Below are 21,808 nucleotides of genomic sequence, written 5' to 3' on the forward strand. Positions count from 1 at the left end.
TTTCCTGTGGGTATCGTATAATGCGACCAAGGGAGGGCTCAAAAGAATCAGCTTCAGATTCGGATTCTTCTTTTAATATTACATCAGATTCAGCCCAGATTGAGATAAATTTACGGGTGATACGATAACAGTTAAATACATACGTATACATTACATATATATGTATTTTTAGTGAATTTTCGATTTCAGTCGGCAAGACTTTTAAGATCAATTGAATATAATAAACAAGGTTTAACTAAAATTGGTTGAACATTTAACAACAACAATCTCTCACTCCCCAAAAATTGGTCCTTCGAGCCGGATAGCAGGATTCCTTTGCATAACAAGACCAATTACAGATTTAACTGTCCCGTTGAAATATCTTGACATATTTATGAAATTGAAAATATGTAAGATGTTCATCACACTCCGCTGATGCCAAACTGAAAGTAATCACTGGTGTTTGTAGATTTTACTGAGAAGGTAACGAAATAAAACAACCCACAACTGTATATATATGAATGTCTATATTATCTTACATTACATATTTACATTATATAGTACAGGTGGTCTGGTCTTACAACTAGTCGCGTCTAACATAAGGGCCGGGACACACCGGACGCAACGCGGTTAAATATTCATTTTCGCGTTGCATGTTGGTTACTCATTTTATAAAAAAAAACATCAAATTGTAAACTATGATGAAAAATGTTTATTACTAATATTGTGCCTACATAGCGTCTACGCTTTTGTCTCGTGTACGAGTTTCACACTGTAATATTATAAGTATTGGCAAAATGATTGCTTATTTAGTTTTACAACTTAATTGATGTGACTTTTTTTAATTTACAAGCATTTATATATTTATTTAGAAAAAAAATTAAACTTTTGATATTTTACGTTTCTAATATAGGCGTTAGTCGCGATTGGCGCAAGTCATAAAGAAACTTGCTGTTGAAATTTATGTAAAGAATGGCTTCATTTCCTACTATTTGTCATCCTATTAAGTCCATACATTAATAAATAGTATCAACCTCTTTTTCAAATGTTACTGGCCAGTTTTGTTTTTTATTAAGGAACTTGAGTGAAAAAATTTGAATATAAAAACTAACTACGCAAAAGTTCATCAAAGAGGTGGTTTCAGGTCGCTTTTATTTTTCAATATATATAATTTAAAGTGTGTGTGTTTTTATTTGTCGTGAAGCTCTAATATCGTAGTTCGCGAATTGAACACCTACGACCTTGTGTTCCGACCCTAAGCGTCACTTGCAGATATCGATATAGGCGATGGGTTAGCAACCTGTCACTATTTGAGTCTCAATTCTATCATTAAGCTAAACAGCTGAACGTGGGCATTCAGTCTTTTCAAGACTGTTGGCTCTGTCTACCCCGCAAGGGATATAAAAGTGACCATATGTATGTATGTGTGTGAAGGCCGTGTGGTTTCCGGCATCAATTGAAAAAAGAATAGGACTAACTACTCCATCTCTTTCCCATGGATGTTGTAAATGGGGATTCTTTATTTAGGCTTCGCTCCGTCTGTACATCATGAGATGTACCCCCAGGCGCGGACGGTTATGTGAATGCCGTGTGGTTCCCGGCACCAATTGAAGCCGCCTGCTAGCTCCCCCTGTACAGCATGAGATTGCGATCGTCATACTGTGGCATGGTATGTCATAGCACCGTATGGTATGGCTGGCGACCCGTCGCTCCTCCCGAGACCGCCAGCTCCTGTACAGCATGAGATTGCGATCCACCGCAGGCGCGGAGGTTATGTGAATGCCGTGTGGTTCCCATCTCTTTCCCGCGGATGTCGTAAATGGTGACTGGCGAGCCGCCGCTCCCTCCGAGACCGCTGACCGGCCCGCAGGCGCGGAGGGCGAGTTCAAGCTGCTGGAGCCGGAGCGCGTGGCGCGGCTGTGGGGCGCGCGCAAGCACAAGCCGGCCATGAACTACGAGAAGCTGTCGCGCGCGCTGCGCTACTACTACGACGGGGACATGATCGCCAAGGTGGCCGGCAAGCGGTGAGCGGGGGTGGTGAATGGGATTGATGCTATGGTGAAAGGGATTGATGTAGTGATGAAAGGGATTGGTGCTTTGATGAAAGGGATTGATGCAATGATGAAACGGAATGATGCTATGATGAAAGGGATTGATGTAATGATGGAAGGGATTGATGTAAGATATTAACGGATTGATGAAATGATGAAACGGAATGATGCTATGATGAAACGGAATGATGCAATGATGAAACAGAATGATGTAATGATGAAAGGGATTGACGAATGAGAATGACAAACTTAAGCAGGTTTAATGTAAGCCTATCCGTTAGTCACCTTTTACGAAATCCATGTGATCTTGTTCTTTTTAATATTGGTGCCAAGAACTACACGGCACACATACCTACAACATACAAAATAGCTTCATACAAAGTGTATGCGACAATGTCATTCCCGTGGATGTCGTAGAAGGCGACTAAGGGATAAGCTCATTCACTTAGGATTCATCTTTTAGGCGACGAGCTAGCAACCTGTCATTATTTGAATATCAATTCTATCGTTAAGCCGATCAGCTGAACGTGGCCTGTCAGTCTTTTCAAGACCATTGGCTCTGTCCACCCCGCACGGTATATAGACGTGACAATATGTATAATGTATATTACAGATTCGTGTACAAGTTCGTTTGCGACCTACGACAACTTATCGGCTACGACGCCGGGGAGCTCGCCGAGCTCGTAAAGGGCGTCCACGACGGCGGGGCGTGCGAGGAATAGCTGGCTTCTACGACAACACGCCGCAGAGCAGAATGGGGCCGCTCTCCGTGTGGTTAAAGGCGATTGAGGGTACTTCAATTCAGCGCTACGAAAGTATACTTCAAATGGGTTGACGTGATGCGATGGCTGGTCATGAAACTGATGTTATACTTTTCAGTTAAAAGATAAATTGTGAGATGCGTGCTTGCATGAAGAGAGTTATGAATGTGGATGAAGCGAAGGAAGTGTGCAGAGATCGTGGCAAGTGGAAAGAGGTAGTCTCTGCCTACCCCTCCGGGAAAAAATGATAAATTCTTCTTCTTAAGCCTTTTTTAACTGTCTTGGCATACCATTAGAATGCGGGGTGGACAGAGCCAACAGTCTTGAAAAGACTGAGAGGCCACGTTCAGCTGTTTGGCTTAATGATAAAATTGAGATTCAAATAGTGACAGGTTGCCTGTAATAATCCCAAGTTTGTAAGCCTATCCCTTAGTCGCCTTTTACGAAATTCATGGGAAAGAGATGGGGTGGTCCTATTTTTTTTGTATAGGTGCCGGGAATCACACGGCACACCTTTATTAAATATAAATGAAACATCTTTCCAATTAGGTAAATATTGTGAAAATGATCTTTTTGACTATCCTATTATTGTGTAAATATAAAAATTTATTAGGTTATTAAGTTTGAATAAGAGTGTTCTGTAAAAATAAATTCTATCAACGTTTATAATTTTTTTTATTTACATATCCTTAGACTGCTGGGTCTGTCTAGCCCGCAAGGGATATAGACGTGATTATATGTATGAATTAATGAAGGTTCCTGTTTTTCCTTATAAGAGCGTTGCTAGTTATATGACGTACAAAGCACGCTGCTCTGGTCATTTAATTCACACACGAAAATCATAATAAATGTTTTATTCTGAAATAGAAAAAATATAACGAAAAAAATCCACCATTGTATATCTGTTTATTAGTTTTATTATTACAAACAAAAATAAAAATTAACGTGAACGTGGCCTATCAGTATTTTCAAGACTGTTGGTTCTGTCTACCCCGCAAGGGATATAGACGTCATGGTATTTTTTCACGTCATTATACATTTCAATAAATTGGCAGTTGTATCTCATATTTTAGTATTTGTTAAAAAGTTACAAGCTAGTATGCAGGGATCCTGGCAAGTGGAAAGAGGTAGTCTCTGCCTACCCCTCCGGGAAAGAGGCGTGATTTTATGTATGTATGTATGTTACAAGCTATAATACCTAAGCACTCGAGACTAGCGTCCGCTTCAAGGAACAATTCGGAACGTTCTACAAAACGTGATGCAGAATCCCTCCCTTCAAAGAACAGAACGAAACGCTCATCAAAACGGAGGACACCCTCCCCAAAACTGGTACTCCCACTGGTGAGATAAGCTGCACCAGCTGAAGAAACTCCAGAATTGATCGCCTTCAAGTTAAATCCAGCTGGTGCACAGGAAAGCAAATGTACAAAAAAAAGTGTACAAGACTTATGGAATACTTACTCAACGATTCAATAAATACTCTTTAGAATAGGACCACTCTATATCTTTCCTGTGGGTATCGTATAATGCGACCAAGAGAGGGCTCAGAAGAATCAGCTTCAGATTCGGATTCTTCTTTTAATATTACATCAGATTCAGCCCAGATTGAAATAAATTTACGGGTGATACGATAACAGTTAAATACATACGTATACATTATATATATATGTATTTTTAGTGAATTTTCGATTTCAGACGGCAAGACTTTTAAGATCAATTGAATATAATAAACAAGGTTTAACTAAAATTGGTTTAACATTTAACAACAACAATCTCTCACTCCCCAAACATTGGTCCTTCGAGCCGGATAACAGGATTCCCTTGTTTAACAAGACCAATTACAGATTTAACTGTCCCGTTGAAAGATCTTGACAAATTTATGAAATTGAAAATATGTAAGATGTTCATCACACTCCACTGATGCCAAACTTAAAGTAATCACTGGTGTTTGTAGATTTTACTGAGAAGGTAACGAAATAAAACAACCCACAACTGTATATATATGAATGTCTATATTATCTTACATTACATATTTACATTATATAGTACAGGTGGTCTGGTCTTACAACTAGTCGCGTCTAACATAAGGGCCGGGACACACCGGACGCAACGCGGTTATATATTCATTGTCGCGTTGCTTGTTCGTTACTCATTTTATAAAAAAAAAACATCAAATTGTAAACTATGATGAAAAATGTTTATAACTAAATTTGTGCGTACATAGCGTCTACGCTTTTGTCTCGTGTACGACTTTCACACTGTAATATTATAAGTATTGGCAAAATGATTGCTTATTTAGTTTTACAACTTAATTGATGTGACTTTTTTAAATTTACAAGCATTTATATATTTATTTAGAAAAAAAATTAAACTTTTTGATATTTTACGTTTCTAATATAGGCGATAGTCGCGATTGGCGCAAGTCATAAAGAAACTTGCTGTTGAAATTTATGTAAAGAATGGCTTCATTTCCTACTATTTGTCATCCTATTAAGTCCATACATTAAATAGTATCAACCTCTTTTTCAAATGTTACTGGCCAGTTATAAAAAGTTACATGTTTTGTTTTTTATTAAAGAACTTTAGTGAAAAAATTTTAATATAAAAACTAACTACGCAAAAGTTCATCAAAGAGATAATTTCAGGTCGCTTTTATTTTTCAATATATATAATTTGAAGTGTGTGTGTTTTTATTTGTTGTGAAGCTCTAATATCGTAGTTCGCGAATTGAACACTTGCCAAATTTTATCGTCCGATTGCGACAGGTGTGTTCCGACCCTAAGCGTCACTTGCAGATATCGATATAGGCGATGGGTTAGCAACCTGTCACTATTTGAGTCTCAATTCTATCATTAAGCTAAACAGCTGAACGTGGGCATTCAGTCTTTTCAAGACTGTTGGCTCTGTCTACCCCGCAAGGGATATAAAAGTGACCATATGTATGTATGTGTGTGAAGGCCGTGTGGTTTCCGGCATCAATTGAAAAAAGAATAGGACTAACTACTCCATCTCTTTCCCATGGATGTTGTAAATGGGGATTCTTTATTTAGGCTTCGCTCCGTCTGTACATCATGAGATGTACCCCCAGGCGCGGACGGTTATGTGAATGCCGTGTGGTTCCCGGCACCAATTGAAGCCGCCTGCTAGCTCCCCCTGTACAGCATGAGATTGCGATCGTCATACTGTGGCATGGTATGTCATAGCACCGTATGGTATGGCTGGCGACCCGTCGCTCCTCCCGAGACCGCCAGCTCCTGTACAGCATGAGATTGCGATCCACCGCAGGCGCGGAGGTTATGTGAATGCCGTGTGGTTCCCATCTCTTTCCCGCGGATGTCGTAAATGGTGACTGGCGAGCCGCCGCTCCCTCCGAGACCGCTGACCGGCCCGCAGGCGCGGAGGGCGAGTTCAAGCTGCTGGAGCCGGAGCGCGTGGCGCGGCTGTGGGGCGCGCGCAAGCACAAGCCGGCCATGAACTACGAGAAGCTGTCGCGCGCGCTGCGCTACTACTACGACGGGGACATGATCGCCAAGGTGGCCGGCAAGCGGTGAGCGGGAACGGAATGATGCTATGATGAAAGGGAATGATGCTATGATGAAACGGATTGATGTAGTGATGAAACGGAATGATGCAATGATGAAACGGATTGATGCACTGATGAAACGGAATGATGCAATGTTGAAAAGATTTGATGTAGTGATGAGAGTAATGATGCTATGATGAAATGTAGTGATGCAATGATGAAAGGGATTGATGCTATGATGAAAGGGATTGTTGCAATGATGAAACGGGATGATATAAGAATGAAGCGGATTGATGCTATGATGAAAGGTAATGATGTAAGAATTAAACGGATTGATGCAATGATGAAAGGGATTGATGTAAAAGTGAAACGGAATAATGCAATAATGAGCGGTATTGATGTAAATTTAAACGGATTAATGCTATGATAAAAAGGAACGATGCTATAATGAAACGGATTGATGCTATGATGAAAGGGATGGATGTAGTGACGAAACGTAATGATGCAATAATGAAAGGGATTGATGTAAAAATGAAACGGATTGATGCAATAACGAAATGGATTGACGAATGAGAATGACAAACTTAAACAGGTTTAATGTAAGCCTATCCGTTAGTTACCTTTTACGAAATCCATGGGAAAGAGATGGAGTGGTCTTGTTCTTTTTTCTATTGGTGCCGAGAACTACACGGCAAAATAGCGTCATACAAAGTGTATGCGACAATGTCATTCCCGTGAATTTCGTACAAGGCAACTAAGGGATAGGCTTATACATTTGGGATTCATCTTTTAGGCGACGAGCTAGCAACCTGTCATTATTTGAATATCAATTCTATCGTTAAGCCGATCAGCTGAACGTGCCTGTCAGTCTTTTCAAGACCATTGGCTCTGTCCACCCCGCACGGTATATAGACGTGACAATATGTATAATGTATATTACAGATTCGTGTACAAGTTCGTTTGCGACCTACGACAACTTATCGGCTACGACGCCGGGGAGCTCGCCGAGCTCGTAAAGGGCGTCCACGACGGCGGGGCGTGCGAGGAATAGCTGGCTTCTACGACAACACGCCGCAGAGCAGAATGGGGCCGCTCTCCGTGTGGTTAAAGGCGATTGAGGGTACTTCAATTCAGCGCTACGAAAGTATTCTTCAAATGGGTTGACGTGATGCGATGGCTGGTCATGAAACTGATGTTATACTTTTCAGTTGAAAGAAGATAAATTGTTAGATGCGAGCTTGCATGAAGAGAGTTATGAATGTGGATGAAGCGAAGGAAGTGTGCAGAGATCGTGGCAAGTGGAAACATGTGGTCTCTGCTTCTCCCTCCGGAAAAAAAATGATAAATTCTTACTATCTTGATGCAGGGCTTTGACTCGACGGCATATGATGAGAATACGGGGTAGACAGAGCCAACAGTCTTGAAAAGACTGAATGGCCACGTTCAGCTATTTGGCTTAATGATAGAATTGAGATTCAAATAGTGACAGGTTGCCTGTAATAATCCCAAGTTTGTAAGCCTATCCCTTAGTCGCCTTTTACGACATCCATGGGAAAGAGATGGAGTGGTCCTATTCTTTTATGTATAGGTGCCGGGAACCACACGGCACACCTTTATTAAATATAAATGAAACATATGTACATCTTTCCAATTAGGTAAATATTGTGAAAATGATCTTTTTGACTTTTTTATTATTGTGTAAATATAAAAATTTATTAGGTTATTAAGTTTGAATAAGAGTGTTCTGTAAAAATAAATTCTATCAACGTTTATAATTTTTTTTATTTACATATCCTTAGGCTGCTGGGTCTGTCTAGCCCGCAAGGGATATAGACGTGATTATATGTATGAATTAATGAAGGTTCCTGTTTTTCCTTATTTAAGAGCGTTGCTAGTTATATGACGTACAAAGCACGCTGCTCTGGTCATTTAATTCACACACGAAAATCATAATAAATGTTTTATTCTGAAATAGAAAAAATATAACGAAAAAAATCCACCATTGTATATCTGTTTATTAGTTTTATTATTACAAACAAAAATAAAAATTAACGTGAACGTGGCCTATCAGTATTTTCAAGACTGTTGGTTCTGTCTACCCCGCAAGGGATATAGACGTCATGGCATTTTTTCACGTCATTATACATTTCAATAAATTGGCAAGTTGTATCTCATATTTTAGTATTTGTTAAAAAGTTACAAGCTAGTATGCAGGGATCGTGGCAAGTGGAAAGAGGTAGTCTCTGCCTACCCCTCCGGGAAAGAGGCGTGATTTTATGTATGTATGTTACAAGCTATAATACCTAAGCACTCGAGACTAGCGTCCGCTTCAAGGCTCAATTCTGAACGTTCTACAAAACGTGACACAGAATCCCTCCCTTCAAAGAACAGAACGATACGCTCCCCAAAACGGAGGACACCCTCCCCGAAACTGGTACTCCCACTGGTGAGATTAGCTGCAACAGCTGAAGAAACTCCAGAATTGATCGCCTTCAAGTTAAATCCAGTTGGTGCACAGGAAAGCAAATGTACAAAAAAAAGTGTACAAGACTTATGGAATACTTACTCAACGATTCAATAAATACTCTTTAGAATAGGACCACTCTATATCTTTCCTGTGGGTATCGTATAATGCGACCAAGGGAGGGCTCAAAAGAATCAGCTTCAGATTCGGATTCTTCTTTTAATATTACATCAGATTCAGCCCAGATTGAGATAAATTTACGGGTGATACGATAACAGTTAAATACATACGTATACATTATATATATATGTATTTTTAGTGAATTTTCGATTTCAGTCGGCAAGACTTTTAAGATCAATTGAATATAATAAACAAGGTTTAACTAAAATTGGTTGAACATTTAACAACAACAATCTCTCACTCCCCAAAAATTGGTCCTTCGAGCCGGATAGCAGGATTCCTTTGCATAACAAGACCAATTACAGATTTAACTGTCCCGTTGAAATATCTTGACATATTTATGAAATTGAAAATATGTAAGATGTTCATCACACTCCGCTGATGCCAAACTGAAAGTAATCACTGGTGTTTGTAGATTTTACTGAGAAGGTAACGAAATAAAACAACCCACAACTGTATATATATGAATGTCTATATTATCTTACATTACATATTTACATTATATAGTACAGGTGGTCTGGTCTTACAACTAGTCGCGTCTAACATAAGGGCCGGGACACACCGGACGCAACGCGGTTAAATATTCATTTTCGCGTTGCATGTTGGTTACTCATTTTATAAAAAAAAACATCAAATTGTAAACTATGATGAAAAATGTTTATTACTAATATTGTGCCTACATAGCGTCTACGCTTTTGTCTCGTGTACGAGTTTCACACTGTAATATTATAAGTATTGGCAAAATGATTGCTTATTTAGTTTTACAACTTAATTGATGTGACTTTTTTTAATTTACAAGCATTTATATATTTATTTAGAAAAAAAATTAAACTTTTGATATTTTACGTTTCTAATATAGGCGTTAGTCGCGATTGGCGCAAGTCATAAAGAAACTTGCTGTTGAAATTTATGTAAAGAATGGCTTCATTTCCTACTATTTGTCATCCTATTAAGTCCATACATTAATAAATAGTATCAACCTCTTTTTCAAATGTTACTGGCCAGTTTTGTTTTTTATTAAGGAACTTGAGTGAAAAAATTTGAATATAAAAACTAACTACGCAAAAGTTCATCAAAGAGGTGGTTTCAGGTCGCTTTTATTTTTCAATATATATAATTTAAAGTGTGTGTGTTTTTATTTGTCGTGAAGCTCTAATATCGTAGTTCGCGAATTGAACACCTACGACCTTGTGTTCCGACCCTAAGCGTCACTTGCAGATATCGATATAGGCGATGGGTTAGCAACCTGTCACTATTTGAATCTCAATTCTATAATTAAGCTAAACAGCTGAACGTGGCCATTCAGTCTTTTCAAGACTGTTGGCTCTGTCTACCCCGCAAGGGATATAAAAGTGACCATATGTATGTATGTGTGTGAAGGCCGTGTGGTTTCCGGCATCAATTGAAAAAAGAATAGGACTACTCCATCTCTTTCCCATGGATGTTGTAAATGGGGATTCTTTATTTAGGCTTCGCTCCGTCTGTACATCATGAGATGTACCCCCAGGCGCGGACGGTTATGTGAATGCCGTGTGGTTCCCGGCACCAATTGAAGCCGCCTGCTAGCTCCCCCAGTACAGCATGAGATTGCGATCGTCATACTGTGGCATGGTATGTCATAGCACCGTATGGTATGGCTGGCGACCCGTCGCTCCTCCCGAGACCGCCAGCTCCTGTACAGCATGAGATTGCGATCCACCGCAGGCGCGGAGGTTATGTGAATGCCGTGTGGTTCCCATCTCTTTCCCGCGGATGTCGTAAATGGTGACTGGCGAGCCGCCGCTCCCTCCGAGACCGCTGACCGGCCCGCAGGCGCGGAGGGCGAGTTCAAGCTGCTGGAGCCGGAGCGCGTGGCGCGGCTGTGGGGCGCGCGCAAGCACAAGCCGGCCATGAACTACGAGAAGCTGTCGCGCGCGCTGCGCTACTACTACGACGGGGACATGATCGCCAAGGTGGCCGGCAAGCGGTGAGCGGGGGTGGTGAATGGGATTGATGCTATGGTGAAAGGGATTGATGTAGTGATGAAAGGGATTGGTGCTTTGATGAAAGGGATTGATGCAATGATGAAACGGAATGATGCTATGATGAAAGGGATTGATGTAATGATGGAAGGGATTGATGTAAGATATTAACGGATTGATGAAATGATGAAACGGAATGATGCTATGATGAAACGGAATGATGCAATGATGAAACAGAATGATGTAATGATGAAAGGGATTGACGAATGAGAATGACAAACTTAAGCAGGTTTAATGTAAGCCTATCCGTTAGTCACCTTTTACGAAATCCATGTGATCTTGTTCTTTTTAATATTGGTGCCAAGAACTACACGGCACACATACCTACAACATACAAAATAGCTTCATACAAAGTGTATGCGACAATGTCATTCCCGTGGATGTCGTAGAAGGCGACTAAGGGATAAGCTCATTCACTTAGGATTCATCTTTTAGGCGACGAGCTAGCAACCTGTCATTATTTGAATATCAATTCTATCGTTAAGCCGATCAGCTGAACGTGGCCTGTCAGTCTTTTCAAGACCATTGGCTCTGTCCACCCCGCACGGTATATAGACGTGACAATATGTATAATGTATATTACAGATTCGTGTACAAGTTCGTTTGCGACCTACGACAACTTATCGGCTACGACGCCGGGGAGCTCGCCGAGCTCGTAAAGGGCGTCCACGACGGCGGGGCGTGCGAGGAATAGCTGGCTTCTACGACAACACGCCGCAGAGCAGAATGGGGCCGCTCTCCGTGTGGTTAAAGGCGATTGAGGGTACTTCAATTCAGCGCTACGAAAGTATACTTCAAATGGGTTGACGTGATGCGATGGCTGGTCATGAAACTGATGTTATACTTTTCAGTTAAAAGATAAATTGTGAGATGCGTGCTTGCATGAAGAGAGTTATGAATGTGGATGAAGCGAAGGAAGTGTGCAGAGATCGTGGCAAGTGGAAAGAGGTAGTCTCTGCCTACCCCTCCGGGAAAAAATGATAAATTCTTCTTCTTAAGCCTTTTTTAACTGTCTTGGCATACCATTAGAATGCGGGGTGGACAGAGCCAACAGTCTTGAAAAGACTGAGAGGCCACGTTCAGCTGTTTGGCTTAATGATAAAATTGAGATTCAAATAGTGACAGGTTGCCTGTAATAATCCCAAGTTTGTAAGCCTATCCCTTAGTCGCCTTTTACGAAATTCATGGGAAAGAGATGGGGTGGTCCTATTTTTTTTGTATAGGTGCCGGGAATCACACGGCACACCTTTATTAAATATAAATGAAACATCTTTCCAATTAGGTAAATATTGTGAAAATGATCTTTTTGACTATCCTATTATTGTGTAAATATAAAAATTTATTAGGTTATTAAGTTTGAATAAGAGTGTTCTGTAAAAATAAATTCTATCAACGTTTATAATTTTTTTTATTTACATATCCTTAGACTGCTGGGTCTGTCTAGCCCGCAAGGGATATAGACGTGATTATATGTATGAATTAATGAAGGTTCCTGTTTTTCCTTATAAGAGCGTTGCTAGTTATATGACGTACAAAGCACGCTGCTCTGGTCATTTAATTCACACACGAAAATCATAATAAATGTTTTATTCTGAAATAGAAAAAATATAACGAAAAAAATCCACCATTGTATATCTGTTTATTAGTTTTATTATTACAAACAAAAATAAAAATTAACGTGAACGTGGCCTATCAGTATTTTCAAGACTGTTGGTTCTGTCTACCCCGCAAGGGATATAGACGTCATGGTATTTTTTCACGTCATTATACATTTCAATAAATTGGCAGTTGTATCTCATATTTTAGTATTTGTTAAAAAGTTACAAGCTAGTATGCAGGGATCCTGGCAAGTGGAAAGAGGTAGTCTCTGCCTACCCCTCCGGGAAAGAGGCGTGATTTTATGTATGTATGTATGTTACAAGCTATAATACCTAAGCACTCGAGACTAGCGTCCGCTTCAAGGAACAATTCGGAACGTTCTACAAAACGTGATGCAGAATCCCTCCCTTCAAAGAACAGAACGAAACGCTCATCAAAACGGAGGACACCCTCCCCAAAACTGGTACTCCCACTGGTGAGATAAGCTGCACCAGCTGAAGAAACTCCAGAATTGATCGCCTTCAAGTTAAATCCAGCTGGTGCACAGGAAAGCAAATGTACAAAAAAAAGTGTACAAGACTTATGGAATACTTACTCAACGATTCAATAAATACTCTTTAGAATAGGACCACTCTATATCTTTCCTGTGGGTATCGTATAATGCGACCAAGAGAGGGCTCAGAAGAATCAGCTTCAGATTCGGATTCTTCTTTTAATATTACATCAGATTCAGCCCAGATTGAAATAAATTTACGGGTGATACGATAACAGTTAAATACATACGTATACATTATATATATATGTATTTTTAGTGAATTTTCGATTTCAGACGGCAAGACTTTTAAGATCAATTGAATATAATAAACAAGGTTTAACTAAAATTGGTTTAACATTTAACAACAACAATCTCTCACTCCCCAAACATTGGTCCTTCGAGCCGGATAACAGGATTCCCTTGTTTAACAAGACCAATTACAGATTTAACTGTCCCGTTGAAAGATCTTGACAAATTTATGAAATTGAAAATATGTAAGATGTTCATCACACTCCACTGATGCCAAACTTAAAGTAATCACTGGTGTTTGTAGATTTTACTGAGAAGGTAACGAAATAAAACAACCCACAACTGTATATATATGAATGTCTATATTATCTTACATTACATATTTACATTATATAGTACAGGTGGTCTGGTCTTACAACTAGTCGCGTCTAACATAAGGGCCGGGACACACCGGACGCAACGCGGTTATATATTCATTGTCGCGTTGCTTGTTCGTTACTCATTTTATAAAAAAAAAACATCAAATTGTAAACTATGATGAAAAATGTTTATAACTAAATTTGTGCGTACATAGCGTCTACGCTTTTGTCTCGTGTACGACTTTCACACTGTAATATTATAAGTATTGGCAAAATGATTGCTTATTTAGTTTTACAACTTAATTGATGTGACTTTTTTAAATTTACAAGCATTTATATATTTATTTAGAAAAAAAATTAAACTTTTTGATATTTTACGTTTCTAATATAGGCGATAGTCGCGATTGGCGCAAGTCATAAAGAAACTTGCTGTTGAAATTTATGTAAAGAATGGCTTCATTTCCTACTATTTGTCATCCTATTAAGTCCATACATTAAATAGTATCAACCTCTTTTTCAAATGTTACTGGCCAGTTATAAAAAGTTACATGTTTTGTTTTTTATTAAAGAACTTTAGTGAAAAAATTTTAATATAAAAACTAACTACGCAAAAGTTCATCAAAGAGATAATTTCAGGTCGCTTTTATTTTTCAATATATATAATTTGAAGTGTGTGTGTTTTTATTTGTTGTGAAGCTCTAATATCGTAGTTCGCGAATTGAACACTTGCCAAATTTTATCGTCCGATTGCGACAGGTGTGTTCCGACCCTAAGCGTCACTTGCAGATATCGATATAGGCGATGGGTTAGCAACCTGTCACTATTTGAGTCTCAATTCTATCATTAAGCTAAACAGCTGAACGTGGGCATTCAGTCTTTTCAAGACTGTTGGCTCTGTCTACCCCGCAAGGGATATAAAAGTGACCATATGTATGTATGTGTGTGAAGGCCGTGTGGTTTCCGGCATCAATTGAAAAAAGAATAGGACTAACTACTCCATCTCTTTCCCATGGATGTTGTAAATGGGGATTCTTTATTTAGGCTTCGCTCCGTCTGTACATCATGAGATGTACCCCCAGGCGCGGACGGTTATGTGAATGCCGTGTGGTTCCCGGCACCAATTGAAGCCGCCTGCTAGCTCCCCCTGTACAGCATGAGATTGCGATCGTCATACTGTGGCATGGTATGTCATAGCACCGTATGGTATGGCTGGCGACCCGTCGCTCCTCCCGAGACCGCCAGCTCCTGTACAGCATGAGATTGCGATCCACCGCAGGCGCGGAGGTTATGTGAATGCCGTGTGGTTCCCATCTCTTTCCCGCGGATGTCGTAAATGGTGACTGGCGAGCCGCCGCTCCCTCCGAGACCGCTGACCGGCCCGCAGGCGCGGAGGGCGAGTTCAAGCTGCTGGAGCCGGAGCGCGTGGCGCGGCTGTGGGGCGCGCGCAAGCACAAGCCGGCCATGAACTACGAGAAGCTGTCGCGCGCGCTGCGCTACTACTACGACGGGGACATGATCGCCAAGGTGGCCGGCAAGCGGTGAGCGGGAACGGAATGATGCTATGATGAAAGGGAATGATGCTATGATGAAACGGATTGATGTAGTGATGAAACGGAATGATGCAATGATGAAACGGATTGATGCACTGATGAAACGGAATGATGCAATGTTGAAAAGATTTGATGTAGTGATGAGAGTAATGATGCTATGATGAAATGTAGTGATGCAATGATGAAAGGGATTGATGCTATGATGAAAGGGATTGTTGCAATGATGAAACGGGATGATATAAGAATGAAGCGGATTGATGCTATGATGAAAGGTAATGATGTAAGAATTAAACGGATTGATGCAATGATGAAAGGGATTGATGTAAAAGTGAAACGGAATAATGCAATAATGAGCGGTATTGATGTAAATTTAAACGGATTAATGCTATGATAAAAAGGAACGATGCTATAATGAAACGGATTGATGCTATGATGAAAGGGATGGATGTAGTGACGAAACGTAATGATGCAATAATGAAAGGGATTGATGTAAAAATGAAACGGATTGATGCAATAACGAAATGGATTGACGAATGAGAATGACAAACTTAAACAGGTTTAATGTAAGCCTATCCGTTAGTTACCTTTTACGAAATCCATGGGAAAGAGATGGAGTGGTCTTGTTCTTTTTTCTATTGGTGCCGAGAACTACACGGCAAAATAGCGTCATACAAAGTGTATGCGACAATGTCATTCCCGTGAATTTCGTACAAGGCAACTAAGGGATAGGCTTATACATTTGGGATTCATCTTTTAGGCGACGAGCTAGCAACCTGTCATTATTTGAATATCAATTCTATCGTTAAGCCGATCAGCTGAACGTGCCTGTCAGTCTTTTCAAGACCATTGGCTCTGTCCACCCCGCACGGTATATAGACGTGACAATATGTATAATGTATATTACAGATTCGTGTACAAGTTCGTTTGCGACCTACGACAACTTATCGGCTACGACGCCGGGGAGCTCGCCGAGCTCGTAAAGGGCGTCCACGACGGCGGGGCGTGCGAGGAATAGCTGGCTTCTACGACAACACGCCGCAGAGGAGAACGGGGCCGCTCTCCGTGTGGTTAAAGGCGATTGAGGGTACTTCAATTCAGCGCTACGAAAGTATACTTCAAATGGGTTGTCGTGATGCGATGGCTGGTCATGAAACTGATGTAATACTTTTCAGTTGAAAGAAGATAAATTGTTAGATACGTGCTTGTATGAAGAGAGTTATGAATGTGGATGAAGCGAAGGAAGTGTGCAGAGATCGTGGCAAGTGGGAAGATGTGGTCTCTGTCTACCCCTCCGGGAAAAAGTTATAATTTCTTCTTCTTAAGCCTTTTTTAAGTATCTTGAGGCAGGGCTTTGACCCGACGGCATACCATTACCGAATGCGGGGTAGACAGAGCCAACAGTCTTGAAAAGACTGAAAGGCCACGTTCAGCTATTTGGCTTAGAAAGAGATGGAGTGGTCCTATTCTTTTATGTATAGGTGCCGGGAACCACACGGCACACCTTTATTAAATATAAATGAAACATATGTACATCTTTCCAATTAGGTAAATATTGTGAAAATGATCTTTTTGACTTTTTTATTATTGTGTAAATATGAAAATTTATTAGGTTATTAAGTTTGAATAAGCGTGTTCTGTAAAAATAAATTCTATCAACGTTTAAAGTTTTTTTTATTTACATATCCTTAGACTGCTGGGTCTGTCTAGCCCGCAAGGGATATAGACTTGATTATATGTATGAATTAATGAAGGTTCCTGTTTTTCCTTATAAGGGCGTTGCAAGTTATATGACGTACAAAGCACGCTGCGCTGGTCATTTAATTCACACACGAAAATCGAGAACAAATGTTTTATTCTAAAATAGAAGAAATATAACGTCGCAGGCATTTCTTTCACGTCAATTCACATTTCAATAAATTGACAAGTTGTATCTCATATTTAAGTATTTGTTAAAAAGTTACAACCTACCTAAGCACTCGAGACTAGCGTCCGCTTCAAGGCTCAATTCTGAACGTTCTACAAAACGTGACACAGAATCCCTCCCTTCAAAGAACAGAACGATACGCTCCCCAAAACGGAGGACACCCTCCCCGAAACTGGTACTCCCACTGGTGAGATTAGCTGCACCAGCTGAAGAAACTCCAGAATTGATCGCCTTCAAGTTAAATCCAGTTGGTGCACAGGAAAGCAAATGTACAAAAAAAAGTGTACAAGACTTATGGAATACTTACTCAACGATTCAATAAATACTCTTTAGAATAGGACCACTCTATATCTTTCCTGTGGGTATCGTATAATGCGACCAAGGGAGGGCTCAAAAGAATCAGCTTCAGATTCGGATTCTTCTTTTAATATTACATCAGATTCAGCCCAGATTGAGATAAATTTACGGGTGATACGATAACAGTTAAATACATACGTATACATTACATATACATATATGTATTTTTAGTGATTTTTTTATTTCAGACGGCAAGACTATTAAGATTGAATTGAATATAATAAATGAGGTTTAACTAAAATTGGTTTAACATTTAACAACAACAATCTCTCACTTCCCAAACATTGGTCCTTCGAGCCGGATAACAGGATTCCTTTGAATAACAAGACCAATTACAGATTTAACTGTCCCGTTGAAATATCTTGACATATTTATGAAATTGAAAATATGTAAGATGTTCATCACACTCCACTGATGCCAAACTGAAAGTAATCACTGGTGTTTGTAGATTTTACTGAGAAGGTAACGAAATAAAACAACCCACAACTGTATATATATGAATGTCTATATTATCTTACATTACATATTTACATTATATAGTACAGGTGGTCTGGTCTTACAACTAGTCGCGTCTAACATAAGGGCCGGGACACACCGGACGCAACGCGGTTAAATATTCATTGTCGCGTTGCATGTTGGTTACTCATTTTATTAAAAAAAAACCCTTAAAATTGTAAACTATGATAAAAAAAATTATCACTAAATTTGTGCCTACATAGCGTCTACGCTTTTGTCTCGTGTAGGTATGACTTTCACACTGTAATATTATAAGTATTGGCAAAATGATTGCTTATACAATTTTACATCTTAACTGATGTGACTTGTTTTAAATTTACAAGCATTTATATATTTATTTAGAAAAAAAATTAACCTTTTTGATATTTTACGTTTTTAATATAGGCGTTAGTCGCGATTGGCGCAAGTCATAAAGAAACTTGCCAAATTTCATCGTCCGATTGCGACAGGTGTGTTCCGACCCTAAGCGTCACTTGCAGATTTTTCGATAGTCAAATGTTTTTTTCTGCCAAATCAAAAATAAACTTTGATTTTGAATCGTATTTATATAGCGAAGAGATATATTTTAACACATCATAACAATTTGAGCCACCTCAAATATTCAGTTTAAATATTTCTATCAATCGTTTTTAATTAAAAATATCAATTGATATTCAAAAATCAAGTTAAAAAATAAAGAATATTTTCAACTAATACAATTAACAATCGACCAACCTGCCGGATGCGCAAACGCATCACTAAAACGGCCAAGCGTTGACCGCGCGATGATAAGAGACAACAATACATGTTACTACATTCGAATCGACCAATCAGGCGTTCGGATACAAGCGATGCGATTTGATTGGTCCATTCTCGCTTCACCATCACGAATGAATGTCCATCGTATATAGATAGTGGTAAAACACGGCGACTTGGGCTATAAGATTTGTAGAACTATATCTTATATCACATACAGCTATAGTATTTATTAATAAAGATGTGTTCTAAAGGCGTGAACAGATCTTGAAAAAATAATTAAAAATTCATACATTATTCATCAAAGTTCAACGCCAACTTCTCAAAGAAACCTCGATACATAACACTGCAAATTAAATCATGAGATGTCCTTCATTTTATTTTCGTCGGTTTCAAAATGGTTCCCGAAAGCATCGACAATACCTAGAGGCTCCATAAGGTTCAAACCTGGGACCTTATGTACAAAAGACAACAACAATACTACTTAACCACCGGACAAACTTATTTATATTAAAACATTGTAATTTAATCTCTACGCATTAAATATCTTATAGCCCGATATCAACCTTATTGTAAATCAGCGCAGTACATATAGGCCGCAGTAACCCCTCGTCATTCAAATCACCATTTCAATTAATAAACTATACATACAATGTAACATTTTCACTACACAGTGATACGAACAGCTTCAAACGTATATCCGTCTCTTTCTTTTTACATTTTGTGCGAAAGGGACAAGTTTTATTGTGTATGTTTCGTTCTTACTCAGACGCGGACAGTTTTTTTTTCGGTGATCATAAACGGGTATAATAAATTTAAAAGTCAAATTTATGACACAACAGTCCCTTTTACCAGGGCCAGATTTAAATGTATGAGACAAAGTAGAAATTAAAACATACATATGATCAGGTCTTAATCCCTTGCGGGGTGGACAGGGCCATCAGTCTTGAAAAGACTGATAGGCCACGTATAGCTGTATGTACATAAATAGTCTGAAATATATTTAAACTTAAAAAGAAATGTGTCAGAATTTAAATTAAACAATTATTCTAATTATTTTTTTACCTTCTCCAAATCCGACCCTGTGTTCAACCCTAATTACAAATCGAAAGTCAGAACGACATGACCACTAACAGCAGACCTTGCTTACAAAACAACATACACAATTTTGACAATACAATATGATACACGAAATAATAATATCACTATGTTTCCTGTACAAAACACAACGAAAATGTACCCCGATATGTTAGAAGTAAGAATGATAAATTAAAAAAAAAAATAATTTAGAAAAAAAAAACATTTCTATCAAACTCAATTGATTCAATACGGACTTTAATATGGCTTTAATCTTCCAATTCCCCTCGGCGTAAAAAACTATCACTGTTGCGCTTTTGCATATGAAGTGAAAAGAGACAGCGATAGTTTTTCGCTTGTTATAAACGGCGTCGCGCGCGCATTGCTACGCGGTCATGCGTATATAAGACAGATATTTAAAATTAAAACTTTTGTATTGTTTTTTTTTTTTCATTTTCTATTTAGTGACGGTCGACACTTTGTGTGTGTTAAAAACGTCTAAAGATGGTTAATATTTTTTTGGCATAATAATCGTGTCGCATAATATGTTGCATAGATGATACATAATTAATAATTATGCCGAAAAAAATAAATCTCATGAAATCGTAGCAAAATATTTTTTTGTAATGTGTGTGCAAAATAATTTTATACATTCGTTCTACGTATATTTTGTTTTTTGCGTCACTCATGCGCCCTATTTACATAAATGCATTGTTGTGTCCACGCACATACATACATACACACACACATAACACATGAATACAATTTACTGTTTTTCTACTATAACCGATACTATATTCGACATCGAAGTATGAATTTTTGAAAAAAAATTGAACTTTCAAATGAAACTCCGAAACGACCTCATGACAAAATAAAAATATATAATTCATATTTTTTAATTACATTGATAATTTTAAAATTAACTTAAATTATTTTCAATAATATGAGTTATATTATTTTGAAAATTTAAATATAGTAAGGTTTAAAAATTACTACATAAAAAAAGTTAATTTCGGCGGAGAAAAAAAAATCCAAATAGTAAAATTTAAACTTTATTAATACGACCACATAATTATTGACTTTTTACAAATAACTATATACATTTGACTTTAATTTTTAAAAATAAAGTTGCAAAAATTATCAACTTCGATACCAAATATGTATTCGTTTGATAAAAATAACATTCAATTACATAACGACCTGCGGTATAAATTTCATTTTAAATCGTAAACATGGAAACATACGTAGTTAAATGCGCAATTTCTATCAATCAATCAATCAAATAAACAATTCTAATGCGAGAACGAGATAGTTTACTATTTGTCTCTTTTTTTTTATTAATAAAGTCATCCATTTAATATTAATTTCTGTCCGTAGGCGACACGGCATTATTTAAAACTTTAAAAATATATATTTTTTAATAATTTATTCATTTTCCATATCTTTATCAGAGTATTTGTTTCCGTTACAATTTTCATGTTAAAAATTACAATTTCATAATTAAAAATAAATCGTATTTATATTTACAAAACACATTTCTCAATAGAATACATAATTTATTTCAATATTACAAGATTGATTTTTCATCACGTCTCGTTCCTATTGAGGGTATTCAGAGACTTATGCCACGCCAGATTATTCAGAGTTCCTTTATATCATAACTATATATTTTTTAAGAAATCAACTTTCAGAATAAAATAAATACATATTGTATTCGTCAAATTTTTAATCGACACGGGCGCAAACACTCTGATATAAGACAGTTCGGTTCTTCATGTTATTTTGTACACTTTTTATCTGTATCTATTATTTATTTTTTTAAATATATATATAAAGAAATGTCGTATCGCCGTCGGTGTTTCGTACAACTAAGCGGAACTATTTATTGGCACTGCACAGGACTGAGAGTTGGGAGTCGCTGCATCTGA

The 21,808-nt window shown here is 38.3% G+C and overlaps 5 protein-coding genes across 5 annotated transcripts in view; 4 read left to right on the forward strand and 1 right to left on the reverse strand.

Annotated features, from left to right (window-relative positions):
• The first annotated feature begins 1,758 nt into the window (after nt 1-1,758).
• Nucleotides 1,759-2,911, forward strand: LOC132903778 (DNA-binding protein Ets97D-like). The gene is made up of 2 exons (XM_060952842.1): nt 1,759-2,003; nt 2,644-2,911. Exons 1-2 carry the CDS (start codon nt 1,759-1,761, stop codon nt 2,750-2,752), a joined length of 354 nt encoding a protein of 117 aa, XP_060808825.1. The 3' UTR covers nt 2,753-2,911.
• Nucleotides 2,912-6,093: 3,182 nt separating this feature from the next.
• LOC132903779 (DNA-binding protein Ets97D-like) lies at nt 6,094-8,066 on the forward strand. The gene is made up of 2 exons (XM_060952843.1): nt 6,094-6,338; nt 7,257-8,066. Exons 1-2 carry the CDS (start codon nt 6,094-6,096, stop codon nt 7,363-7,365), a joined length of 354 nt encoding a protein of 117 aa, XP_060808826.1. The 3' UTR covers nt 7,366-8,066.
• A 2,613-nt stretch (nt 8,067-10,679) lies between these two features.
• On the forward strand, nt 10,680-11,832 carry LOC132903780 (DNA-binding protein Ets97D-like). The gene is made up of 2 exons (XM_060952844.1): nt 10,680-10,924; nt 11,565-11,832. The coding sequence occupies exons 1-2, from the start codon at nt 10,680-10,682 to the stop codon at nt 11,671-11,673; spliced, it is 354 nt and encodes a 117-aa protein (XP_060808827.1). The 3' UTR covers nt 11,674-11,832.
• Nucleotides 11,833-15,014: 3,182 nt separating this feature from the next.
• LOC132903781 (DNA-binding protein Ets97D-like) lies at nt 15,015-16,715 on the forward strand. The gene is made up of 2 exons (XM_060952845.1): nt 15,015-15,259; nt 16,178-16,715. Exons 1-2 carry the CDS (start codon nt 15,015-15,017, stop codon nt 16,284-16,286), a joined length of 354 nt encoding a protein of 117 aa, XP_060808828.1. The 3' UTR covers nt 16,287-16,715.
• A 1,321-nt stretch (nt 16,716-18,036) lies between these two features.
• The window catches only part of LOC106143123 (protein son of sevenless), a 49,721-nt gene continuing 45,949 nt past the window's right edge, over nt 18,037-21,808 (reverse strand). Inside the window, exon 35 of the mRNA XM_060953046.1 lies at nt 18,037-21,804. The gene's annotated coding sequence lies outside the window, so the exon portion shown is untranslated. The remainder of the gene's footprint in view (nt 21,805-21,808) is intronic.

The sequence above is a fragment of the Amyelois transitella genome, chromosome 30 (genome assembly GCF_032362555.1).
Source record: "Amyelois transitella isolate CPQ chromosome 30, ilAmyTran1.1, whole genome shotgun sequence".
NCBI classification, from domain to species: Eukaryota; Metazoa; Arthropoda; class Insecta; order Lepidoptera; family Pyralidae; genus Amyelois; species Amyelois transitella.

What these genes read in the sequence shown, in the direction of transcription:
- LOC132903778 (XM_060952842.1), top strand. Translation starts at nt 1,759, where the DNA reads ATGCCGTGTGGTTCCCATCTCTTTCCCGCGGATGTCGTAAATGGTGAC. An exon ending in GCCAAGGTGGCCGGCAAGCG is followed by an intron (nt 2,004 to 2,643) that starts GTGAGCGGGGGT and finishes TGTATATTACAG; the next exon opens with ATTCGTGTACAAGTTCGTTT.
- LOC132903779 (XM_060952843.1), top strand. Translation starts at nt 6,094, where the DNA reads ATGCCGTGTGGTTCCCATCTCTTTCCCGCGGATGTCGTAAATGGTGAC. An exon ending in GCCAAGGTGGCCGGCAAGCG is followed by an intron (nt 6,339 to 7,256) that starts GTGAGCGGGAAC and finishes TGTATATTACAG; the next exon opens with ATTCGTGTACAAGTTCGTTT.
- LOC132903780 (XM_060952844.1), top strand. Translation starts at nt 10,680, where the DNA reads ATGCCGTGTGGTTCCCATCTCTTTCCCGCGGATGTCGTAAATGGTGAC. An exon ending in GCCAAGGTGGCCGGCAAGCG is followed by an intron (nt 10,925 to 11,564) that starts GTGAGCGGGGGT and finishes TGTATATTACAG; the next exon opens with ATTCGTGTACAAGTTCGTTT.
- LOC132903781 (XM_060952845.1), top strand. Translation starts at nt 15,015, where the DNA reads ATGCCGTGTGGTTCCCATCTCTTTCCCGCGGATGTCGTAAATGGTGAC. An exon ending in GCCAAGGTGGCCGGCAAGCG is followed by an intron (nt 15,260 to 16,177) that starts GTGAGCGGGAAC and finishes TGTATATTACAG; the next exon opens with ATTCGTGTACAAGTTCGTTT.